The sequence below is a fragment of the Heteronotia binoei genome, chromosome 6 (genome assembly GCF_032191835.1).
Source record: "Heteronotia binoei isolate CCM8104 ecotype False Entrance Well chromosome 6, APGP_CSIRO_Hbin_v1, whole genome shotgun sequence".
Lineage (NCBI taxonomy): Eukaryota > Metazoa > Chordata > Lepidosauria > Squamata > Gekkonidae > Heteronotia > Heteronotia binoei.
Window position 1 is genome coordinate 2,671,415 of NC_083228.1, and position 22,021 is coordinate 2,693,435.

At 50.1% G+C, this 22,021-nt stretch overlaps 1 protein-coding gene across 1 annotated transcript in view; it reads right to left on the reverse strand.

Annotated features, from left to right (window-relative positions):
* Window positions 1–22,021, reverse strand: part of WDFY4 (WDFY family member 4) — a 215,777-nt gene that overhangs the window by 12,643 nt on the left and 181,113 nt on the right. Inside the window, exons 55-57 of the mRNA XM_060240960.1 lie at window positions 20,029–20,186; window positions 10,497–10,655; window positions 5,291–5,470 (exon numbers count right to left, since the gene is read on the reverse strand). Of these exons, the coding sequence (XP_060096943.1) occupies window positions 5,291–5,470; window positions 10,497–10,655; window positions 20,029–20,186 (497 nt within the window). The remainder of the gene's footprint in view (window positions 1–5,290; window positions 5,471–10,496; window positions 10,656–20,028; window positions 20,187–22,021) is intronic.

The following is a 22,021-nucleotide window of genomic DNA, read 5'->3' on the forward strand; positions in this document are numbered from 1 at the left end:
TCTTGGGCTGGTCACCATTTCCCCCCCAGCCTAAACAACCTCATAGGGTTGTTGTGAGAACATTTATGCTGCTCTGAGTGCCACAGAGGAAGAAACACAAATAATGAATGTGACAGATTAATAATAATAATAATAATAGACTTTCTTGCCAGGTTTTTTGGTAGCAGATAAACTGCCAAATAATGGAATCAACAGTAAAACAAGCTAAGTGACAGGCATGTCACCGTTTGTGAAAGCGAACACAGCAACCAATTTGGGGTTTGCCAGATGTTGAATTTTAATGCAGGAGGTGTTTGGGGGGAGGAGGGAGCAGCTTGACAATTTTCCTGAAGAAATTATAATATTTGCAACAAGGACAATGTGGATTGACCTGGATGAGCTCCTAATAGTTTAAAGTATCCTCAAGAAATTGAGGAGATCTCTATGGATCCAAGGGAGCCCTGTGGCACAGAGTGGTAATGCTGCAGTACTGCAGTTGGAGCCCTCTGCTCACGACCTGAGTTCGATTCCAGCAGAAGCTGGTTCAGGTAGCCGGCTCGAGGTTGACTCAGCCTTCCATCCTTCCAAGGTCGGTAAAATGAGTACCCAGCTTGTTGGGGGAAAAGTATAATGACCGGGGAAGGTAATAGAAAATCACCCTGTAAAAGGTCTGCCATGAAAACGTTGTGAAAGCAGCATCTCCCCAGAGTCGAAAAATGACTGGTGCTTGCACAGGGGACCTTTCCTTTCCTATGGATCCAGTGCAACAGCTGAATTCTGAATGTTCCAGCATAACAGAGCAGGAAGACAATGTAATGTTGAAGACCAAGGAGGTGACAAAGAACACAAAGGAGATTTTTATTTTATGGGGGGGGGGCAAGAATACTGAAACAGTGCATTTAAGGAAACATCACAAGAATCAGAATCCAAGGACTAGTGCTTTGAACTCATTAATGACTAAATAATAGCAGAAGGGTGGGCCTGGAAGACAGTTCAGTATGTAGATGAATAAGTAACATCTGGTTCAGGTCAAGAGGTTTCCCTAGTATCTGACTGATTTCCCAATTTTTAATTTTTTTTTACTTTTATTTTTTCCCCTCTTTTCCTGTTATTGCCCTGTTTTGTCTAAATTTATTCCATTTTATTTGCTGAGATTAATTTATGTGGTTCCAATGATAATATCCCAAAGACTAGTCGTGAGGGTTGAAGGTTGTTGCATAGTTAGTAACACAGTACAGCTGCCAATTTTGAATATTATTTTCGGCCAGTTTTTCAGTCCAGGCAGTTTGTAGATGGATAATAATGTCCTACCATTATGTATGGCCAATTCTGCCTGCTCTGTTCCCCAGAAGGGTTTAGTTGATGTCTGGAAACCTCATTCTGTTATATCAGTCTGAAATATAATGCCAAACCGATCCAGTTCAATATTGATTAGCTCACAGTAAATATAGTTGCCTTAGTTTTTTTGTGGCTTCATATTTTATAACCTTACCAGGAGTAAGGCCCGTTGCGAAGAAAAATGCAATGGGCTCTAAAAGGAGGCTCTGGGCGAGTGCCCCCCCTGCTGTCTTCCTACCCACCCAAGTGAAGGAATTCACTCCTCTCACCTCAAAGGGAGCTGATCTCTGCCACTTGGAAAGCAGTTGTAATTCTGAGTGATTTCCAGCCCTCACCTGGAGATTGGCAACAGTAATTCCCTGGAGGAAATGACATTGTACCTGTCTGAGGTCCCATTCCTCCTCAAACCCCATCCTCTCCAGGCCCCACCCCTTAAATCTCCAGGAATTTCCCAACCTGGAGTTGGCAACCCTATCTCCTTCCCTTTTTCTGCCCCTGATTTCAGCTTTCCATTGCCTTCCCCCTCCCTGCAGCCTCTACATAGAAAAAGCAGTCTTTCTCCACAGTGTGTGTGTGGTGGGGGACCACAGCAGCTTACATCATTCTCCTCTTCCCCTTTTGATCTAAACAACAACCCCTTGGGGCAGGTTAGGCTGGAAGTCTGTGACTGGTCAAAATCACTCAGATTCCACAGCAAGAACCTGGGTCTGGCAGACCTCACTCTGAAGCCCTAACTCCTATGCCCTCCTCAAACTCCACCACAGAATCTCCAAAGATTTCCCACCAAACTGGAAAAGTATCACTAAAGACCTCTGGGTGAGTGCCTCCCCACCCTTGTCATTTTCCCACTCACTCATGTGAAGGCATTCACTCCCCCCACACCATCCCACTTTGAGAGGTGATCTCTGCCATCTAGACTCCAGACAAAAGATTTATCTTCCCATCCTGGAGAAAATAACTGATTTGGAGGGTGGACTGTATGGCATTATATTCCCCTGAGGCCTCTCCTTTTCCTGATAAAAGCAGCCTGGTTTGCCTAGGAATAGCCTCTAGCTAGCACTTTCCAGAGGGCAGCCATGGGCTCTGAGGAAACACTCTCAGCAGGGCCTGGCTTCCCTGGCTCTGTGGCCCTTGGAGACTGCATGCGCTGGAAGGCCTTTCATGAGGCTGCAGTAGCTCTGTAGCCCTTTCTGAGGCCAATTGACAGAAAGGACACAGAGATGAGTTGGAGATGTGGCTGTCTCTGAGGTAAGGCTGTTTTTGGCAGTTTGTTCAACATTCCTGGGCCTGCAGTGGGTGGGGGCAGAGGAGTCTGCCAATGAGAGGCCAGAGACGGTGGCTGATGTGTGATGGGCCAATAATGTGTTCCCACAGTAACCGCCAGAACTAAGGTTGGTTGCATTTTACTGACAGAATCAGCTTTGCTTGCTAGCAACAGCCACTCGGGCAGGAGAGAGGAGCGGACTCAACCAAAGGCACACAAGTATTCTTGATTGATAGTTTGACAGGTCAAAGGCTGATACCGCACAGTCCCACCGAGCCCCAACCAATCAGTATGGTCAGATTTGCTACCATGACAGGAGAATTATTACTAAAAGATGTTAACTTAATAAATTCTGAATCTGAAGTAGAAACATGTATTTCAGATAGTATGGACTGGTTAATTCTATGTATTGTTACTGCTCCCTTGTCTAGTAAATAAATGTGTGTGTATATATAGTGTGTATATAAGTGTGTGTATATACAGGGGTTGTTTTGTAGAAAAATAGGGGGTGGAGCTCATCCAGGGATTGTTATGCAGCTGGACCTAATATTCAATGGACAAGGAGGTGGAACTCTCAGAAGGAGGAGGAGGAACTCTCAGAAAAGTTCAGGAGCTGTGCTCCTGTGAGCTCCCACTGAATCTGAGGCCTGTATGTGTGTGTGTGTATAGACACACACACATACACACATATGGCATATATATATATTTGTGTGCAATGTACAATATGAGGAGTGCATCTTCTGACAAGGGAGGCTCTCAAAATATGATGTAATCTGATTTTGTCATTGAATTAGGCTTCTCTCCCCTTCAGACTGCTCTTCCACCCAACTTCTACTGAGTGCCTAGAAGAACCTGCCATTCCTTGAGAGAGAGTTTGGAGAGCCAGTTTGGTGTAGGAGAGCCAGTTTGATGTAGTGGTTAAGTGTGCGGACTCTTATCTGGGAGAACCGGGTTTGATTCCCCACTCCTCCACTTGCACCTGCTAGCATGGCCTTGGGTCAGCCATAGCTCTGGCAGAAGTTGTCCTTGAAAGGGCAGCTGCTGTGAGAGCCCACTACAGCCCCACCCACCTCACGGGGTGTCTGTTGTGGGGGAGGAAGGCAAAGGAGATTGTGAGCCACTCTGAGACTCTTTGGAGTGGAGGGCGGGATATAAATCCAATATCTTCTTCTTCATCTTCTTGGTCCCACACAAATACACACAATGCTCTTCCAGTGTGTTGAAACTTATGTAGATGAGCAGCTTCTAGCATGGAAAGAGCATGCTGGATATTAATTTGTACAACTCCAAAAAAAGACAGGTGCATCAGAAGTCTTGGGAGCAGGGGTTGCCAGGCCATGTTTGGCCACCAGCAGGGTGTTAGGGGGATCACTTCTGGGAAACCTGGAAGCAACACTGGGTAGTTCTAGGAATAGCTAAATACAGTATGGTAAAATAGTTGCTTCTGTTTCCCCCCCTGTAAGTAAAATCAAGGTTCACAGAGCACTGAGAGGTTTTTAAAAAGTTTTCTGTGACTGGCAACTCTGCTTGGAAGTGTGCACCTTCAAGGCCTGCTCTATGGGAAGGGCGGGCTAAAAATCGAATAAAATAAATAAATAAAATAAAAGGGAGGGAGGAAGGAAGGAAGTTTCCTGACTGTAGAAAGCAAGAAAATTGGAGGACTGTGATATTCAGAAGTCTTCTGCCATTGCACTTTGAGAAGAAGGCTCAATTAGTTATTCCTCCCTCCCCAACAATCTGGCAATTTCTGATTGTCCCCCATTTGTTCAGTTCTATTTCTAAAGATTGCACAAGCAGGAAGAACCATGCATCCACAGGATTCCTTTGGAGGAAATGGTAGCTTCCAAGGGAGGGCTTTGTGGCGGCATCACACCTTCACTGAGCCCCCTTCCCAGGCGCTACCTCCAGATCTTCAGGAATCTCCCAAGCTGGACTTGAGAACCCCGAATACATTCCTTTTTGAAAGCAGCAAGGGTGTCTCAGAAGAACAGATGAGAAGGTGAGAAATTGCAGACAAAAAGGAGGGGGAGGGTGCTTAGCCCTTCCCTAACATCTCTCTGTTACTCAACCCCACAAAGTGCTCACCCCATGGACACTTCAGTGCACGTTTCCCTGCATTTAAGAACAGCCCCTTAGTGGGCTGGTTTGGGAAGATGAACCGGTAGGGTAGGGGGGAAGATACACCCACCCCACACACAGCTTCTCTGATCCCAAACACTTGTCTGAAAGTTGCTTTTCAATTTCAACAGTTTTTTAAAAATATTTTTTAACTGGGATGATGTCACCTTTGGTCCTGAGGGTGATTCTGCAGCAGAATCTGTTTTCTCAGAGACTAAAGGCCTGAGGAGGGAAAGTGGGGGCATCCTCTAGAAAACTGGGCTCTCCTTCTCCAGGTAGGAAGCCAGCTGTGGGGGAAACATGTTCTGGGGTGCTCCTGCAGTGAGGTGGAGCCCAGAAACCCTCACACACACCAGACCCACAAAGGATCCCACGCAAAAGGATGAAGAACAGCCCCCAGCAGCCTTCCTCCTCCAAGGATGCTTTTAGTGCCCCCTCTCAGCATTATGGAGACTATTAGAAACCTCTGTAAAGAGCAAAAATCAATCTGTCGTGTCTCAGGATGGTTTCTTGCAGGAAAGGGCACCCATTAAGTCATCATGAGAGGCTCGCTGATGTGTCAGGAGGAAAGACGATGAATGAATGTCTTACTGTGGAGTCGCTGACAGCAACAGCCGAGAGGCAGGCCGGGTGGGCAGGAAGCCAGGCGAGGCGTGTCAGCCGCTGAAGGTCCCAGATGATGCCAGATCTGTCGGCAGAGCCGCTCACCACAATGCCGTAGGAGGCCGAGGCGGCCAGGCAGGTCACAGCCCCGCGGTGTCCGTACAAAGGCTGGGGGGACAGAGAGGACACAGAGTCTCAACTCTGGGAAAAGGCTCATTGACTAGCGGGCCACGAGACGGCTGCCCTGTCACAAACGCAAGCAGTTGGTTCTGCAGAATGGGCGATTCTGCCCCAGGGAGCAAAAAAAGCAGGATGGGGGAGGAGACAGAAGCTTCTCTTTTCATGTCAATAGACCAGGGACCTCACACTTTTGAGCCTGTGGGCACCTTTGAAATTCTGACAGAACATGGGGGTGTGAAGAGGGACCCTTGAATAATTATGAACACCCCTTCAATAAATGAAAATACAGTTTTTATGCCTTCAGAAGAGAATGTCTGATGCAACATTTAAAAGTAACTGTTAGAGGCCACAGCCCAAATGTGTGTGAATCCAAGGCTGTAAAGTAGATAAGAGAGGCCCCTCTGAGGAAGCTTCTGCTAAACTGATAACGCATGAAAGCAGAGGGGCAAGGAATGGAAAAATACAGGAAGGTGGGGCATTTGAATAGATAAGGGGGAGGTTTGTCTGCTTGTTTTGGGTTGTGAATAAAAACAGTCTGAAGGCTGATGATTTTAATTTAGTCATTTTGGGGCTTATGCCAAGTAAATTCTGCTTTGATAGCAAAGTAAAATACCTTGTTTCATACCAAGCAATTTGTGGGGCTTCGTTATTTACCTGCTACATAAAATGGTGGCATTGGCCTGGAGATAACGGAGTAGGGATTTTTCCTACCCCTTGGATGACTGTATAACCGTCTGCTCTCCACCCTCAGGAAGAAGCAGACTAGGTGCCATGGTCACATTTTTGACTGAAGTCCAGCTCTCCGCCTTGGTGGAGGAGGGTTGCCCGGTCAGTCAACCAAGAACCCGCGCCTGGTTGAATCGATGTGTGCAGGGAATTGAAAGATCTTCAGGATTGTGAGTATGAACTGTTTGGGAATTTTGATTGCCTCTCCTTGGGAGAGAAGAAGGGTCTGATCACCCCTTGAGCTCTGTCTATTAGGCTCTGCTTTGGAGCTGAAGCACAGAAGCTAGGATCTGGGAGGATTTCTGTGGTGTGTGTGAATGAGAGACAAAGCCTCTAAGCAAGAGGGATTTTCTTTTGTGTAGTTCCCAGTAGGGAGATCTTACTGGGTTCACGAAAGGGAGTGTAAACCCTCAGGGCTCCCTGGCTGTCAGACCCCTTACTGGCAGCTCCTGTTTTCTGTTTGAGAGCCAGTTTGGTTTAGTGGTTAAGTGTGCAGACTCTTATCCGGGAGAACTGGGTTTGATTCCCACTCCTCCACTTGCACCTGCTGGAATGGCCATGGGTCAGTCAAAGTTATCACAGAGTTTGTCCTTGAAAGGGCAGCTTCTGGGAGAGCCCCCTGAGTCCCATCCACCTCACAGGGTGTTTATTGTGAGGGAGGGAGATAGAGGAGATTGTGAGCCACTCTGAGACTCTTGAGTGGAGGGCAGAATATAAATCCAATGTCTTCTTCTTCTTCTTGTTTTCCCTAGAAGTGTCTTGTCGAAATGTTTGGTGCCATGGGGAACTTAGAACCTCTGGGAAATGTTAGAGAATGGTAGTTCCACATGGGCAGGCAAGGCTCCTTTGTCCCTAAACCTCCCCTACAAGAAAAATCTAACTTTTGGATTTGAATGTCCAATGGAGAGTTTTAGAATGGAGAGACCAGGCTTTGTAACGTAGCAAGGACCTTTGTAACGTAGCAAGAACAAGAGGAGGAATTGATACCGGAGTGCTGCCAAATAAAGAGGGTAGCCTTAAAAGACAAGGGGGGCCCTCTCAAGCTAGTCTGTGTGCCCAGAAAGGCCCCATAATGGAGACCAGGAAAACTCCATATTGGAAGGCTGGGCTGCATACCCAAGGCAGGCCTCTGAGTGACCTTCTTCCACACACACCCCTTCTCTAGATGGAAAATACTGGGATGTGCCAGTGTGAATGGATAATCCCATCACTGTCTTCTCTCTCCATCTATACCCCATCTCTGTCAATATACTATTTCATTACCCCATTGTAGTGTCATTTCAGTCTTTCTTGGGAATATCGAAAACCAAATTGTCACCTAGCTGCCCTTCTTGAGAGTGGGCATACAGAATTGATTTGTTTGATGATGATGGTCAGTCTCCTTCAGATTTTAAAATAAAAAAGCTTTCAGAAGACTGAAAGTGGGGAACGAAGAGGGACCCCTGAATAATTATGAACACCCCTATAATAAATGAAAATACGGTTTTTATGCCTTCAGAAGAGAATGTCTGATGCAACATTTAAAAGTAACTGTTAGAGGCCACAGCCCAAATGTGTGTGAATCCAAGGCTGTAAAGTAGATAAGAGAGGCCCCTCTGAGGAAGCTTCTGCTAAACTGATAACGCATGAAAGCAGAGGGGCAAGGAATGGAAAAATACAGGAAGGTGGGGCATTTGAATAGATAAGGGGGAGGTTTGTCTGCTTGTTTTGGGTTGTGAATAAAAACAGTCTGAAGGCTGATGATTTTAATTTAGTCATTTTGGGGCTTATGCCAAGTAAATTCTGCTTTGATAGCAAAGTAAAATACCTCATTTCATACCAAGCAATTTGTGGGGCTTCGTTATTTACCTGCTACAGGTGCAGCCACAGGAGGCGAAGCCAGCCACAAAATGGCTGCCGCAGCTTCTCTCTCACATTGAAGGCCTTCGTGCTGCGGTGGAAGGCAGCCCCATAGCCAGGATTTGAAAAATCTGGTGGCCTTTCATTTTTTCAGGGGGCACTTAGCACCTCCCCATGTCCCCACCACTTGAGGAGGAAGGCTGCTCACAGGCTGCCAGCTCATGCCTTCCCTGCATTGGAAATAATGAAGGATAGGGGCACTTTCTTGTGGGGCTCATAGAACTAGACCCCCTGGTTCAATCTTTTTGAAACTTGGGGGATATTTTGGGGAGAGGCACTGGATGCTATGCTGCAAATTTGGTGCCTCAGCCTCAAAAACCAGCCCCCCCAAGCCCCAGATCCCCCCAGATCAATTTTCCATTATTCCCTATGGGAATCTGTCTCCATAGGGAATAATGGAGTGCCCAGCAGATATTTCCCAGCAGATATGGACTGAAAGTGCATTATTGTGTATTTGTGATCACAGCCTAAGCCTTAGGACACTTTCTCTACAGCTCTTCCACTTCCTGGCTATGCCCTCTAAAAGATTTCCCTGAGGAGAAAGCTTGGCACAACCTACATTCATGTGGAGGATGAGTTGAAGGTGCCCCATAACACAGGAAGTGGTCGGAAGAAAAACCTTTGCTTGCTTTCTTTGGAGGCTCCTGTTCTCCCCAGGTTCTGAAGCCGTTTCTTCCACGACAGTAGAAACAAACAGGGGAGACCTTGGATTCAGTTTCCAAAAACATTTGAGGTAATATGATCCAGGATCACCAGGAAACTTTTCATTACAGCGTACAACCAGCTGCTTTTGAAGGGCACCCAGGAACATATAAAGCCTTCCCAGGGACAACTTAAATAGTCCTTCCTGCCTTTCTGCATCTGTTGAAATCCACCTGGCTTTGAACCTCCTTCTCATTTAATGATTAAAAAAATATTGATCAAAATATTAGCAGATTTTTTTTAAAAAAAACCCACCCTTAAATGCAATGCATAAATAAGAGGAATGAACAACCTTATAGAGAGAATTGCACATAAAATAAAATCCCTGGCAGAGCTCTTTCCAGGAAAGACTCTGACACTCCCCCCTCCAAGGCAGGGCACTTGGGGCTGCCCGTCTCCAGAGGGGTCTTGGAGGCTCCCCTCCCAGGATGACAACTGGCCTCCAGGCTCCGGAGATCAGTTCCCCCGGAGAAAACAGCTGCTTCAGAGAGTGCAGCCGAGGCCCCTCCCCTCCCAAATTCCGGTCTCTCCAGACTCCACCTCCAAATCTTTAGGAACTTCCCAGCCCAGAACTGGAAACCCTCCGCTGCAGCCACAGACCTTCTCAAGGGGTGTGTGTGGGGGGCACTCCTCACAGTCTTCAGGGCCCCAGCTACTGAAATTGGCAGCCCTGGAAGCCCCCTGCTGAAGCCAACATGGCAGCCCCTTCAGGAGTGGTACTCTGCAGTCTCTCCTGCCTTCAACAGAGTCTCTTGGGAGAGCAGGCGAGGAGCCCCTCTGCTCCTGAGAAGGAAGGGCGGGAGGAGCAAGGAGAGGCTGCCCCACCACAGGACTCCCTGAGACGGGGCATTTCCCCCTCGTGGCCCCAAAAGGAGCAGCAGGCAGGGGTGGGGAGTGCTCCACAGAGGCTGCTAGAGGAGTGATTGGAGGCAGCTGCCTGGAGGTGCTGGACAGATTCAGAGCCAGGACTGGCATCAACAGTGGCCACTGCCAGGGCACAGGGCTGGTGGGGCCCCCCCAATACCTCCCCTGCCACCTGTCTGCATGTCCTTCCCATGCTCTGCCACCCACAGCTGAGCAGCATCACTGGGGAAAGGCATGTGGGGGGCAGAGGCTGCTGGTGGCCATGTGCACCAGCCAGTGCTGGCAGGGAAAGGGTATGCAGGTGATGCAGGCAATGGAATGTGGGCAGTAGGGGGGCTCAAAAGTGGGGGGAAGTGGGGGGGAGCATACAGGTGGTGTGGCAGGAAGGTATTGCGGGGGGGGGGGGGCTAGTGGTGAGCAGATGGGGGCACCTCCAAGCTTGGAACCAGCCCTGCTTGGAGCTGTCTGTTCTCTCTCTGCCCTTGACTTTCTCTTGTTCTTGCTTCTTTCTCCCCCTTCATGAAATTCTGGAAGAGCTCTCTGAAATCCTGACCCTTCTCTTCAGGGCTGGAGGACAGCAGAGAACCACAGGGAGGCTCCACCTCTCCAGAAATGGCTGTCACTCCGCCTCCTAGTCCCTGCAATGCTACCAAGCTCAAAGTGGAGGCTGAGGAAGACACAAGAGAATGGAACAGACAGCAAAGCAGGATGCCAGGCTGCTCCCCCTGCGAGAGGGCGTCATCAAATGGGGGGAGGGGGGCTGCACTGCCTGACTCTCAGTTCTGAGGTGGAGCCTTCGAGGGCTCTGACATCCAGGCTCTACCTTCTTGAGGCGTAAGTCGGGGGCTCCATCGCTGGCCACGGAGAGTTCCCAGGCACAAACCACAGAGCTGCTGCCCGAGGTGATGAGCATCGTTGGCAGGGGGCAGAGGGCGCAGAGGCAGGGGCCCCACTCTGCTGGGGCTTCAAAGGTGGTTCTGCCCTGCAGGAGGAAAGAAAGGGGGTCAGAGGAGGAGAGCAACTGGGTGCCACCCACCTGGGAGGGGCTGAAAGCCTTTTCCAGGTATGACAGCAGGCTGCTTCAGAGCAGAGGCGGATCCCACACTTCATGTGGTGATACAAACAGCCAAATGTTTTCTTTTGTCAGACCTGGGGGAATCCACGGGTCGTTTTTAAACAAACCATTAAATACTTGGATGTGTTAATTGCGCATGTTTTATTGCTAAGAAACAACTCTCTGCTTTGTTTAAATACAGACCCCCATAGCTCTAGGGGTCACCCTCGCCTCCCCCCCCCCCACAGAAGAGCCACCACAGGGCAAGGGGTTGCCCCACGCCTGGCAGGTACGTGGCTGTTTGTTTGCTTGGTTTCTAAAAACAGACCCTTCCCCTTTTCTCTCTCCCTTGCATCTTTCTTCTTCTCTGCCTTTCCTTGGTCTGGCTCCAGCTTTCTGGCTGGGGCTCTCCTGGGATTTCTCACAGCCCCAAAGAGTGCCAAGCTCATTAATTCTGCCAGCACGACATCTTCCTCTCCTGCAGCTCTCCAGTCTCCATTTGGGGTGGAGGTACTTCTTAATAAGTACCTCAAGATGATGCCTTCGCACCATCCTCAACATCCACTGGAGTGACTTTGTGACCAACACTGAAGTCCTCAAGAGGGCGGAGGTTACAAGCATCGAAGCACTGCTGTTGAAGACGCAGCTGCGCTGGGCAGGGCATATTTCTAGGATGGAAAACCACCGCCTTCCCAAGATTGCTCTGTATGGCGAACTTTCCACCGGCCATCGAAATAGAGGGGCACCAAAGAAGAGGTACAAGGACTCCTTGAAGAAATCCCTTGGCACCTGTCGCATCAACCATCACCAGTGGTCTGACCTAGCCTCAGATTGCAAAACATGGAGGCACACCATCCACCAGGCTGTCTCTTCCTTTGAGAACACACGCATAGCTGGTCTTGAGGACAAAAGGAGATTGAGGAAGAATCGCACTGCTACAGCACCAAACCCAACTCAGACTTTTCCCTGCAGCCACTGTGGCCGGATCTGCCTGTCCCGCATTGGTCTTGTCAGCCACCAGCGAGCCTGCAGCAGACGTGGACCACTGCACCCTTCTTAAATCTTCGTTCGCGAAGTCAAGCCGAGAGACTTCTCAAGACCAGCACTTCTCTGTTGGCCACATGAGGCCCTGAAAGTAGGGTGGCCATAATGTCTGAAGGCCAGCCAGGGACACCTATGGGGGGGGGGAGGTAGGGGTGCGTGCGCGCGAAGCGCGTGCGCCGCCGGAAACAGGAAGTGACGCCACTTCCGATGACGTCACTTCCGGTGACGTCATGCCACCGCCGGAAACAGGAAGTGACATCACTTCCTGTGACATCATTTTCCCCCACACACGCACCACCTGCCGGAAACAGGAAGTGACATCACTTCCTGTGACATCATTTCCCCCCGCGCCACCTGCCGGAAGCAGGAAGTGACATCACTTCCTGTGACATCATTTCCCCCAAATGACATCATTTCCCCCAAATGCCACTGCCGGAAACAGGAAGTGACTTCACAGCACTTCCTGTGACGTCCCCAAAAATCCCCCAAATATCACCGCTGGAAACACCAAGATTATTTATAGAGAGGGAAAGGGGGAAGTAAAGTTAAATGAAACTCTTTTTTTACTTTTTTCAAAGTGAGAAGACTAGAGAGAACGGGTTCCATGCTGAGGAGCCAGTCAGATTCCAGTGAGATTCCAGTGAGACTGTGCTGCATAATGCAGCCTATTTATTTTGTCCTGTTGGCTCTGTTGGCTCTATCTGCGCCACCTTCATCACTTTCGGGGTGTGGATCCCCCAGTGGGGTGGTCTCCCGACTCCCTCCGCCGGCTGTTTCTGATAGCCCTGCGCCCCCTCTTTCATTTGATATGTGTCCTGTGCGGGTGCCACCCTCCCGCCGGGAGATGCCGCAAAATGAGCCCCCTTGAGGCTTATGGCGGCAGGGCTCGGGGGAAGCGAGCTAGACTGCTGTTCTTTTGAGGGGTTATAGAGTGTTTCGAGCCCGTCCCTGTGGCATCGGTCCCATCGTTGTGGGACCCAGGGGGCCGGCGCAGCGGCACGCCGAAGCAGCCTGTCACTAATAACACAGGTCGAGATGCAGGACAGGAACCCGGAAGTGACCGACAGGCTGCTTCAGCGTGCCGCTGCGCCGGCCCCCTGGGCCCCACAACGATGGGACCGATGCCACAGGGACGGGCTCGAAACACTCTATAACCCCTCAAAAGAACAGCAGTCTAGCTCGCTTCCCCCGAGCCCTGCCACCATAAGCCTCAAGGGGGCTCATTTTGCGGCATCTCCCGGCGGGAGGGTGGTACCCGCACGGGACACATATCAAATGAAAGAGGGGGTGCAGGGCTATCAGAAACAGCTGGCGGAGGGAGTCGGGAGACCACCCCACTGGGGGATCCACACCCCGAAAGTGATGAAGGTGGCGCAGATAGAGCCAACAGAGCCAACAGGACAAAATAAATAGGCTGCATTATGCAGCACAGTTGAGAAAGTGCCTTATCCCATATACTGATGAAGTAAATACAGGATCTGAGAACAAAATTGCACAAACACACAAACACAAAGCTCCCTTACACTGAATCAGTGCTTGGGTCCACGAAAGTCAGTATTGTCTAGTCCAGTCACAAACACAAAGCTCCCTTACACTGAATCAGAGCTTGGGTCCACGAAAGTCAGTATTGTCTAGTCCAGTCACAAACACAAAGCTCCCTTACACTGAATCAGTGCTTGGGTCCACGAAAGTCAGTATTGTCTACTCCAGTCACAAACACAAAGCTCCCTTACACTGAATCAGTGCTTGGGTCCACGAAAGTCAGTATTGTCTAGTCCAGTCACAAACACAAAGTCCCTTACACTGAATCAGTGCTTGGGTCCACGAAAGTCAGTATTGTCTAGTCCAGTCACAAACACAAAGCTCCCTTACACTGAATCAGTGCTTGGGTCCACGAAAGTCAGTATTGTCTAGTCCAGTCACAAACACAAAGCTCCCTTACACTGAATCAGTGCTTGGGTCCACGAAAGTCAGTATTGTCTAGTCCAGTCACAAACACAAAGTCCCTTACACTGAATCAGTGCTTGGGTCCATGAAAGTCAGTATTGTCTAGTCCAGTCACAAACACAAAGCTCCCTTACACTGAATCAGTGCTTGGGTCCACGAAAGTCAGTATTGTCTAGTCCAGTCACAAACACAAAGCTCCCTTACACTGAATCAGTGCTTGGGTCCACCAAAGTCAGTATTGTCTAGTCCAGTCACAAACACAAAGCTCCCTTACACTGAATCAGTGCTTGGGTCCACGAAAGTCAGTATTGTCTAGTCCAGTCACAAACACAAAGTCCCTTACACTGAATCAGTGCTTGGGTCCACGAAAGTCAGTATTGTCTAGTCCAGTCACAAACACAAAGCTCCCTTACACTGAATCAGTGCTTGGGTCCACGAAAGTCAGTATTGTCTAGTCCAGTCACAAACACAAAGCTCCCTTACACTGAATCAGTGCTTGGGTCCACGAAAGTCAGTATTGTCTAGTCCAGTCACAAACACAAAGCTCCCTTACACTGAATCAGTGCTTGGGTCCACGAAAGTCAGTATTGTCTAGTCCAGTCACAAACACAAAGCTCCCTTACACTGAATCAGTGCTTGGGTCCACGAAAGTCAGTATTGTCTAGTCCAGTCACAAACACAAAGTCCCTTACACTGAATCAGTGCTTGGGTCCACGAAAGTCAGTATTGTCTAGTCCAGTCACAAACACAAAGCTCCCTTACACTGAATCAGTGCTTGGGTCCACGAAAGTCAGTATTGTCTACTCCAGTCACAAACACAAAGCTCCCTTACACTGAATCAGTGCTTGGGTCCACGAAAGTCAGTATTGTCTAGTCCAGTCACAAACACAAAGTCCCTTACACTGAATCAGTGCTTGGGTCCACGAAAGTCAGTATTGTCTAGTCCAGTCACAAACACAAAGCTCCCTTACACTGAATCAGTGCTTGGGTCCACGAAAGTCAGTATTGTCTAGTCCAGTCACAAACACAAAGCTCCCTTACACTGAATCAGTGCTTGGGTCCATGAAAGTCAGTATTGTCTAGTCCAGTCACAAACACAAAGCTCCCTTACACTGAATCAGTGCTTGGGTCCACGAAAGTCAGTATTGTCTAGTCCAGTCACAAACACAAAGTCCCTTACACTGAATCAGTGCTTGGGTCCACGAAAGTCAGTATTGTCTAGTCCAGTCACAAACACAAAGCTCCCTTACACTGAATCAGTGCTTGGGTCCACGAAAGTCAGTATTGTCTACTCCAGTCACAAACACAAAGCTCCCTTACACTGAATCAGTGCTTGGGTCCACGAAAGTCAGTATTGTCTAGTCCAGTCACAAACACAAAGCTCCCTTACACTGAATCAGTGCTTGGGTCCACCAAAGTCAGTATTGTCTAGTCCAGTCACAAACACAAAGCTCCCTTACACTGAATCAGTGCTTGGGTCCACGAAAGTCAGTATTGTCTACTCCAGTCACAAACACAAAGCTCCCTTACACTGAATCAGTGCTTGGGTCCACGAAAGTCAGTATTGTCTAGTCCAGTCACAAACACAAAGTCCCTTACACTGAATCAGTGCTTGGGTCCACGAAAGTCAGTATTGTCTACTCCAGTCACAAACACAAAGCTCCCTTACACTGAATCAGTGCTTGGGTCCACGAAAGTCAGTATTGTCTACTCCAGTCACAAACACAAAGCTCCCTTACACTGAATCAGTGCTTGGGTCCACGAAAGTCAGTATTGTCTAGTCCAGTCACAAACACAAAGCTCCCTTACACTGAATCAGTGCTTGGGTCCACGAAAGTCAGTATTGTCTAGTCCAGTCACAAACACAAAGCTCCCTTACACTGAATCAGTGCTTGGGTCCACGAAAGTCAGTATTGTCTAGTCCAGTCACAAACACAAAGCTCCCTTACACTGAATCAGTGCTTGGGTCCACCAAAGTCAGTATTGTCTAGTCCAGTCACAAACACAAAGCTCCCTTACACTGAACCAGTGCTTGGGTCCACCAAAGTCAGTATTGTCTACTCCAGGGGTGGCCAGAGGGAGGGAGGGAGGGAGGGAGGAAGGAGGGAGGGAGGGAAGGAAGGGAGGAAGAAAGGAAGGAAGGAAGGAGGGAGGAAGGAGGGAGGGAAGGAAGGAAGGAAGGAAGGGAGGAGGGAGGGAGGGAAGGAGGGAAGGAAGGAAGGAGGGAGGGAAGGAAGGAGGGAAGGAAGGAAGGGAGGGAAGAAGGGAAGGAAGAAAGGAAGGGAGGAGGGAGGGAGGGAAGAAAGGAAGGAAGGAAGGAAGGAAGGAAGGAAGGAAGGAAGGAAGGAAGGAGGGAAGGAAGGAAGGAGGGAAGGGAGGAGGGAGGGAGGGAAGGAAGGGAGGAGGGAGGGAGGGAAGGAGGGAAGGAAGAAAGGAAGGAAGGGAGGAGGGAGGAAGGGAAGGAGGGAAGGAAGGAAGAAAGGAAGGAAGGAGGGAGGGAGGAAGGAGGGAGGGAAGGAAGGGAGGAGGGAGGGAGGGAAGGAAGGAAGGGAGGAGGGAGGGAAGGAAGGAAGGAAGGGAGGAGGGAGGAAGGGAAGGAGGGAAGGAAGGAAGAAAGGAAGGAGGGAGGAAGGAGGGAGGGAAGGAAGGGAGGAGGGAGGGAGGGAAGGAGGGAAGGAGGGAAGGAAGGAAGGAAGGAAGGAGGGAGGGAAGGAAGGAGGGAAGGAAGGAAGGGAGGAGGGAGGGAAGGAAGAAAGGAAGGAAGGAGGGAGGGAGGGAGGGAAGGAAGGAAGGGAGGAGGGAGGGAGGGAAGGAAGAAAGGAAGGAAGGGAGGAGGGAGGAAGGGAAGAAAGGAAGGAGGGAGGGGAAGGAGGGAGGGAGGGAAGGAAGGCCGGCCGCCCCCTCCCGCCAGCCGCCCCCCCCTCCCTGCTTACTTACCTTGATCCAGGGCGGGTGGCGGCCTCTCCTCCGGCCTGCTGGTGCTGCTGGCGGGGCTGGCGGCTGCGGAGGCCGGGGAGGCCGGCGCTGGTCTCTGGTCGGGACCAGCGCCGGCGCCTCCGCGGCCTCTCCGTGGCCTCCGCTGGTAGCTGGAGGCCCTCCAGAGTCTCTGGAGGGCCTCCAGCGACCAGCGGAGGCCGCGGAGAGTCTCTGGAGGGCCTCCCGGGACCAGCGCCGGCGCCTCCGCGGCCTCTCCGCGGCCTCTGCTGGTCGCTGGAGGCCCTCCAGAGTCTCTGGAGGGCCTCTAGCGACCAGCGGAGGCCGCGGAGAGGCCTTCGCTGGTCGGCGCTGGTCGCCGGAGGCCCTCCAGAGTCTCTGGAGGGCCTCCTGGGACCAGCGCCGGCGCCTCCGCGGCCTCTCCGCGGCCTCCGCTGGTCACTGGAGGCCCTCCAGAGTCTCTGGAGGGCCTCCCGGGACCAGCGCCGGCGCCTCCGCGGCCTCCAGCGACCAGCGGAGGCCGCCGAGAGGCCTCCGCCACCGCCGCCGGGCCCCGCGGCCCACCGCCTCCCGGGCTGGCTAAACCGGGACCTCTAATGGTCCAGGTATAGCCAGCCCGGGAGGCGGGAATAGGGGGCCAGAACCGGGACATTCCCGGGTGCCCGGGACGGTCTGGCCACCCTACCTGAAAGGGAATTTCAGGCAAAGCTTGAATGAAAAGGGATAAAGAAGAGGTGGGATGGATCATGGCCACATTGTGCTCCACATGAAACAAAGCCAGACCAGACCCAGAGAGACCTCAGGATCTCTCCACTGCCCAACCAAGTCATCAACATGCTCTTACTGGACTAATGTGACTATGGTGGTGGAAAGCACTGCTGAGTTGCAGCCAACTTCTGGTGACCCCACAGAAGTCTTTGGCTACTGTCTGCCTCTGCATAGAGCGACCCTGGCCTTCCTGGGTGGTCTCCCGTCCAAGTTCTAACCAGGACTGACCCTGCTTAGCTTCTGAGGTCTGACAAGGACCGGACTAGTGGGTCAGGACAATGTTGGCCTTTGGATGAAACATTCTCCCTCCCATGAGTGGTCAACTGAGGACTGTTTCTAACAATCCCCAGTTGAAGAAGCAACCAAGTTGGATCCCACACACATTTTCTCAGCCCTGAATCTGAGAAACGACTCTCACCTTAATGATTTGGAAATACCCCCCAAACCTAGGAACCCCCGTTGTCTTGCCATCTATCCATCAGAGCAAGTACCAGCTCACTCATGTGAATCCTCCTCCCCTTTTCCAAGCCTGAGGGAAAAGGAATCTTTGATCTCTCCTTTAAATCCCAGCCCTATAACTGGAGCCACACCCTGTCCCCAAAGGGTACTTCTGATCCCCTCTAAACCTTAATTTTGTGCAGTGATGCCATAGGCCTTGCTCCCCCTCCCGCCTGTCCCAGAACTACCCTTCTCAATTACTGACTGCACTGATGTTTTTGATCCCTACTTGAAGATTCAGATTCCTGCCCAGAAAGGTAGTTATAAGCCCCTCTTTTGTCTTCTTACTCTACCCATCTGGCCTCCCCTTCTTGTGTGTACAGTGGATATGGATGTCCAGAACATCTGTGTCTCAACACAGCCATCCCAGTACTTGTTACTGCTGTTCTAAGCCTGATATTGCTGTGACTCTCTGAGCACATTATTCATTCCCTTCCATAAAACTCTCTGATTTCACCATAATGTGGGTCTCGCTGCTTCTTCCAAACGTTAAGAGCCTCATCACATTGCCAAATGATCCCCTGGTTACTGTTGGGATGAGCCCCCTCTCCACCACCCCACGTTGAGTGTAAAGCCTCGCTGGATGCTCCTTTAGCCCAGGAGTGAAAGGAGGCTTATCTTCCTTATGTTTAGGATTCCCCAGAGTGAAGTGGGTGACCAGATTGGAAAATGAACCCCATTCCCACAGCCGTTTGTGTAGGACACATATGTCTTCCCAACTACAAGCTGTGACATCCCTTCTGCTTAGGGGAGGGGGCAAAGTTCAGTGACAGAACATCCTGCCTGGTATGTAGAGAGTCCCAGGTTCAGTCCTCGGCATCTCCAGTTGAAAGGACCAGAGAGTATAAAGCAGATACATTTGTTCACGTAGGCTTCTTTTGGAAACATTTTTAAAAGCATCGCACTGTCCCTGAAAATAGTCCTTCCACTCCCCCACGGCCTGGCTTTACTCTGTGGAGGCCACAGCTCCTCCTCCTGGCCTGGCTCCAGTTCTCCCCGTTCCATGATGCTTCCCAGGTCTGAGAGGCTGGAGAGGAGCCCTGCAGGGGGGTTGTCAACTTCCAGGTGGAGCCGGGAGGTCTCCTGGAATTACAGCTGATCCCTGAAGGAAACGGCTGCTTTGGAGGGCGGTTTCTGTGGCATTGTACCCTACCAAGGTCCCTCCCCTCTCCAAACTGCACCACCCCCAGGTTCAACCCCCAAATCCCCAGGGATTTCACCACCTGGCGTTGGGAGCCTTGTGAGCTAGCAGCACGACTAGGAAGGCAGAGATAGTTGGCAGCCACAACTCCAGCTTCTGCTGTGGTCCCTCCTGCCACCTCTCCAGCCTCAAAGGTTTCGTTCCCTTTGGCCACATCTGTGGCAGCGATTGCACGGTGGTTGCAGCTTAGTGGCTAGGAAACTGAGACGTTGCGAGCCCAGCTTGTCTCTTAAATATTATAAATACTTAGCATTTATCTGAAGAAGGATGTGCCATCGAGCTGCAGCTGCCTGGAACACCCTGCTCCAGGCAAGCGATGAACAGAGGGGGTTTGCCATTGCCTGCCTCTGCAGAGCAATTTCTACAATTTCTACTCTATAACACACACAGAAAGGCTGAAGGAGAGATCCATAGCATCATCCCCATACTGCAAATGGGTGGTAGGGAGGGCTTCCCTTATGGCCATTTAGTAAATTAATGGCAGAAGGGAGATTCGGCCTGCAGGTTTCCCCAACTCTGTTTCTTCATCATTACACAGAATGTGTTTGCACATTAATGTTACAGGTACAATAAAAGACATGAGCGTAGAAGATCAAAACCAAGTACGGTGGACTGGATGTAAAGGGAGAATACAATTACAGTATCCTAAAGGCAATGAAGGCAGGGAAGGAGTGAGAGAGGAGACAGCTCAGAAAGATGCCACCACAGCCCACCTTGATGTCAAGAAAGGCACATGGGCTATCAATTCCGCACCAGAAGTTATCTTTTTTGTCCCAGGGTACCAACCCCAGACTTAGCAATGCATCCTATCAGATGGTTCAGGCCACGTTTCCCTCCTGCTCCTTCCCCAATAGACCAAGTAGACCAAGGCAGTGCTTTAGGAAGTGCCTGACACCACAGTCATTTTACCTTGTCTGATCCAAAGTCTGCCAGGCAGCAGGTGAAGTCATCAAATCCCCAACAAAATGCTTTGTTCCACAGTGGGGGGAGCAAGATTTTGTTCTTCTCCACAGCCAAAATCCCCTTGTCGGTGCACACGATTTGACCCACGGGTCCCTGTGGTGCGTCTGCTTAGGGAAAAGGAAGACAAAGCTATCTCTTTTTTGCTTTTACAAGGCTGTTTTTTGCCCAGGGATACCAGAACATCTTTGAGATTCACGATTAACACAGCCTCAGAAAGGCCAAGAGAGCCAGTTGGATATAGGCATATTTCTGGATATGGGAACATTTTATGCATGTTTTTTGTTCATGAGCTGATGTAAAATTCCCAGCTCCGGATCAGAGGCAATTTCATTCCCCAAGTGGCATGTGTGTGCCAGTGACTTATTCTAGCTGGCAAGGGGTGAGCTTGCAAAAAGCAGCTTTTAGCATCTGGAACACCTGCAGTCCATGCTGGTTTGAGCCAACACCAGCCTGGAGTTTGCACACAGCTTGACAAGGGCTGGATTTGCCCCCACCACTATAAAACGGTTGTCCTCCCCCAATTCCCTTTTCATTAACAACAATGGCAGCAAAAGTGCCCAACAAGCCCTCTCTTGAGGACCATCCTCAGAATGGCTTTGGGAGTTACTTTGCAATAACTGCCCAGGGAAACGTGAAAAACAGATCACTGCTATGTGGCTCTGTCCCTTCCATGCTGGGGGGAGAAGGAGGAGGGCCTTCAGAAGACCCTGGAGGCCTGGGAGAGCCTGTCCTGTAGAAATCCCGGGGAGGAATCTTCACCCTTGGAGAACAAGATGAAAACAGGCCTTCCTTCCAGCTGAAGCTGTATCCATCGTAGTTTATATCTGCTTTAGGAAGAGGGGGTGTTCTCCATTTCAACCTTTTGTTGCCCCACAAACGCACTCTTCCACGTGTTGTACAAGTTCCTAGTTTGCAGCCATTCATTGTGTGTACTGTTCTACTAATGCACACACATTGTCTTCATTAATAAAGCATCACACAAAATGAATATCGATGCAGCACTAGTCTCTTTAAGACAGCTTTTTTGGTGGATTTTTTCAATGCACACTCATGTATATTATTCATCGGTTAAACACAACAAGCGTCTTGATACAACTGCACAATCTCATCTAAGGGTTTTTTTGTGTGTGGAGTTTTATCAGTGCACACTAGCATCCATTATTCATCAGTTAAACATTGCACAAAAATAATCTAGATGCCTGGACTTCCAGCAGTGGCCGCTTGATACTGGAGCCTTCTCATTGGGCTCCCAGCAGTGGCCGCTTGATAATGGAGCCTTCTCATTGGGCTCCCAGACCTTAACTCCCCAGGGGCGTCTGAAAACGCTGGTTCCATCTCACCCCTCGTCTGAGGGCTGCTCTGCCTGCATCAATTAACGCCCAGGTGCCTGTGAGCCAAGGTGACCCTCTGCGTCAATAAGAGAAGCCACCATCATTTTGCCTTTTTCTCCTTTCCTCCCCATCTCTTAATCTTTTGCTTCTTTTTTTCCTTTGGACTTCTGGGCAGCCTACTCTATTTTTACATAGAAATGAAATATCTTTGTTTAAAAAATAATCTAGATTCCTTCATTTGTATGATCCACATTGCTTTTTTGCAGTGTTTTACCAATATCCACATGGGCATCAGGACAGAAGATACATATAACCTGAAGGAACTGTAGCAAAAGGTGCAAAATCTGAAAATGAAAAACAGAGCACGGGAGCATTTCTAAAGCCCTGCTTAACCTCATAAAACAACATCTGGTCATTTGGAACACCGAAACCTGGAGAGACATTCCAGAAAGAAGAGACTGCTAGAAGCGTCCCTAGTCCAAATGCCTGACAGGTGGCCAGGAATCCTGTGTCTGCTGACTGAACCAGGCCTCTTCAGCCTCCAGGTTCTCAGGTTAGGCAGTGGGTGAAATATTGGCCCTTCAGGCTGCCTTGGCATTCTCCAGTGT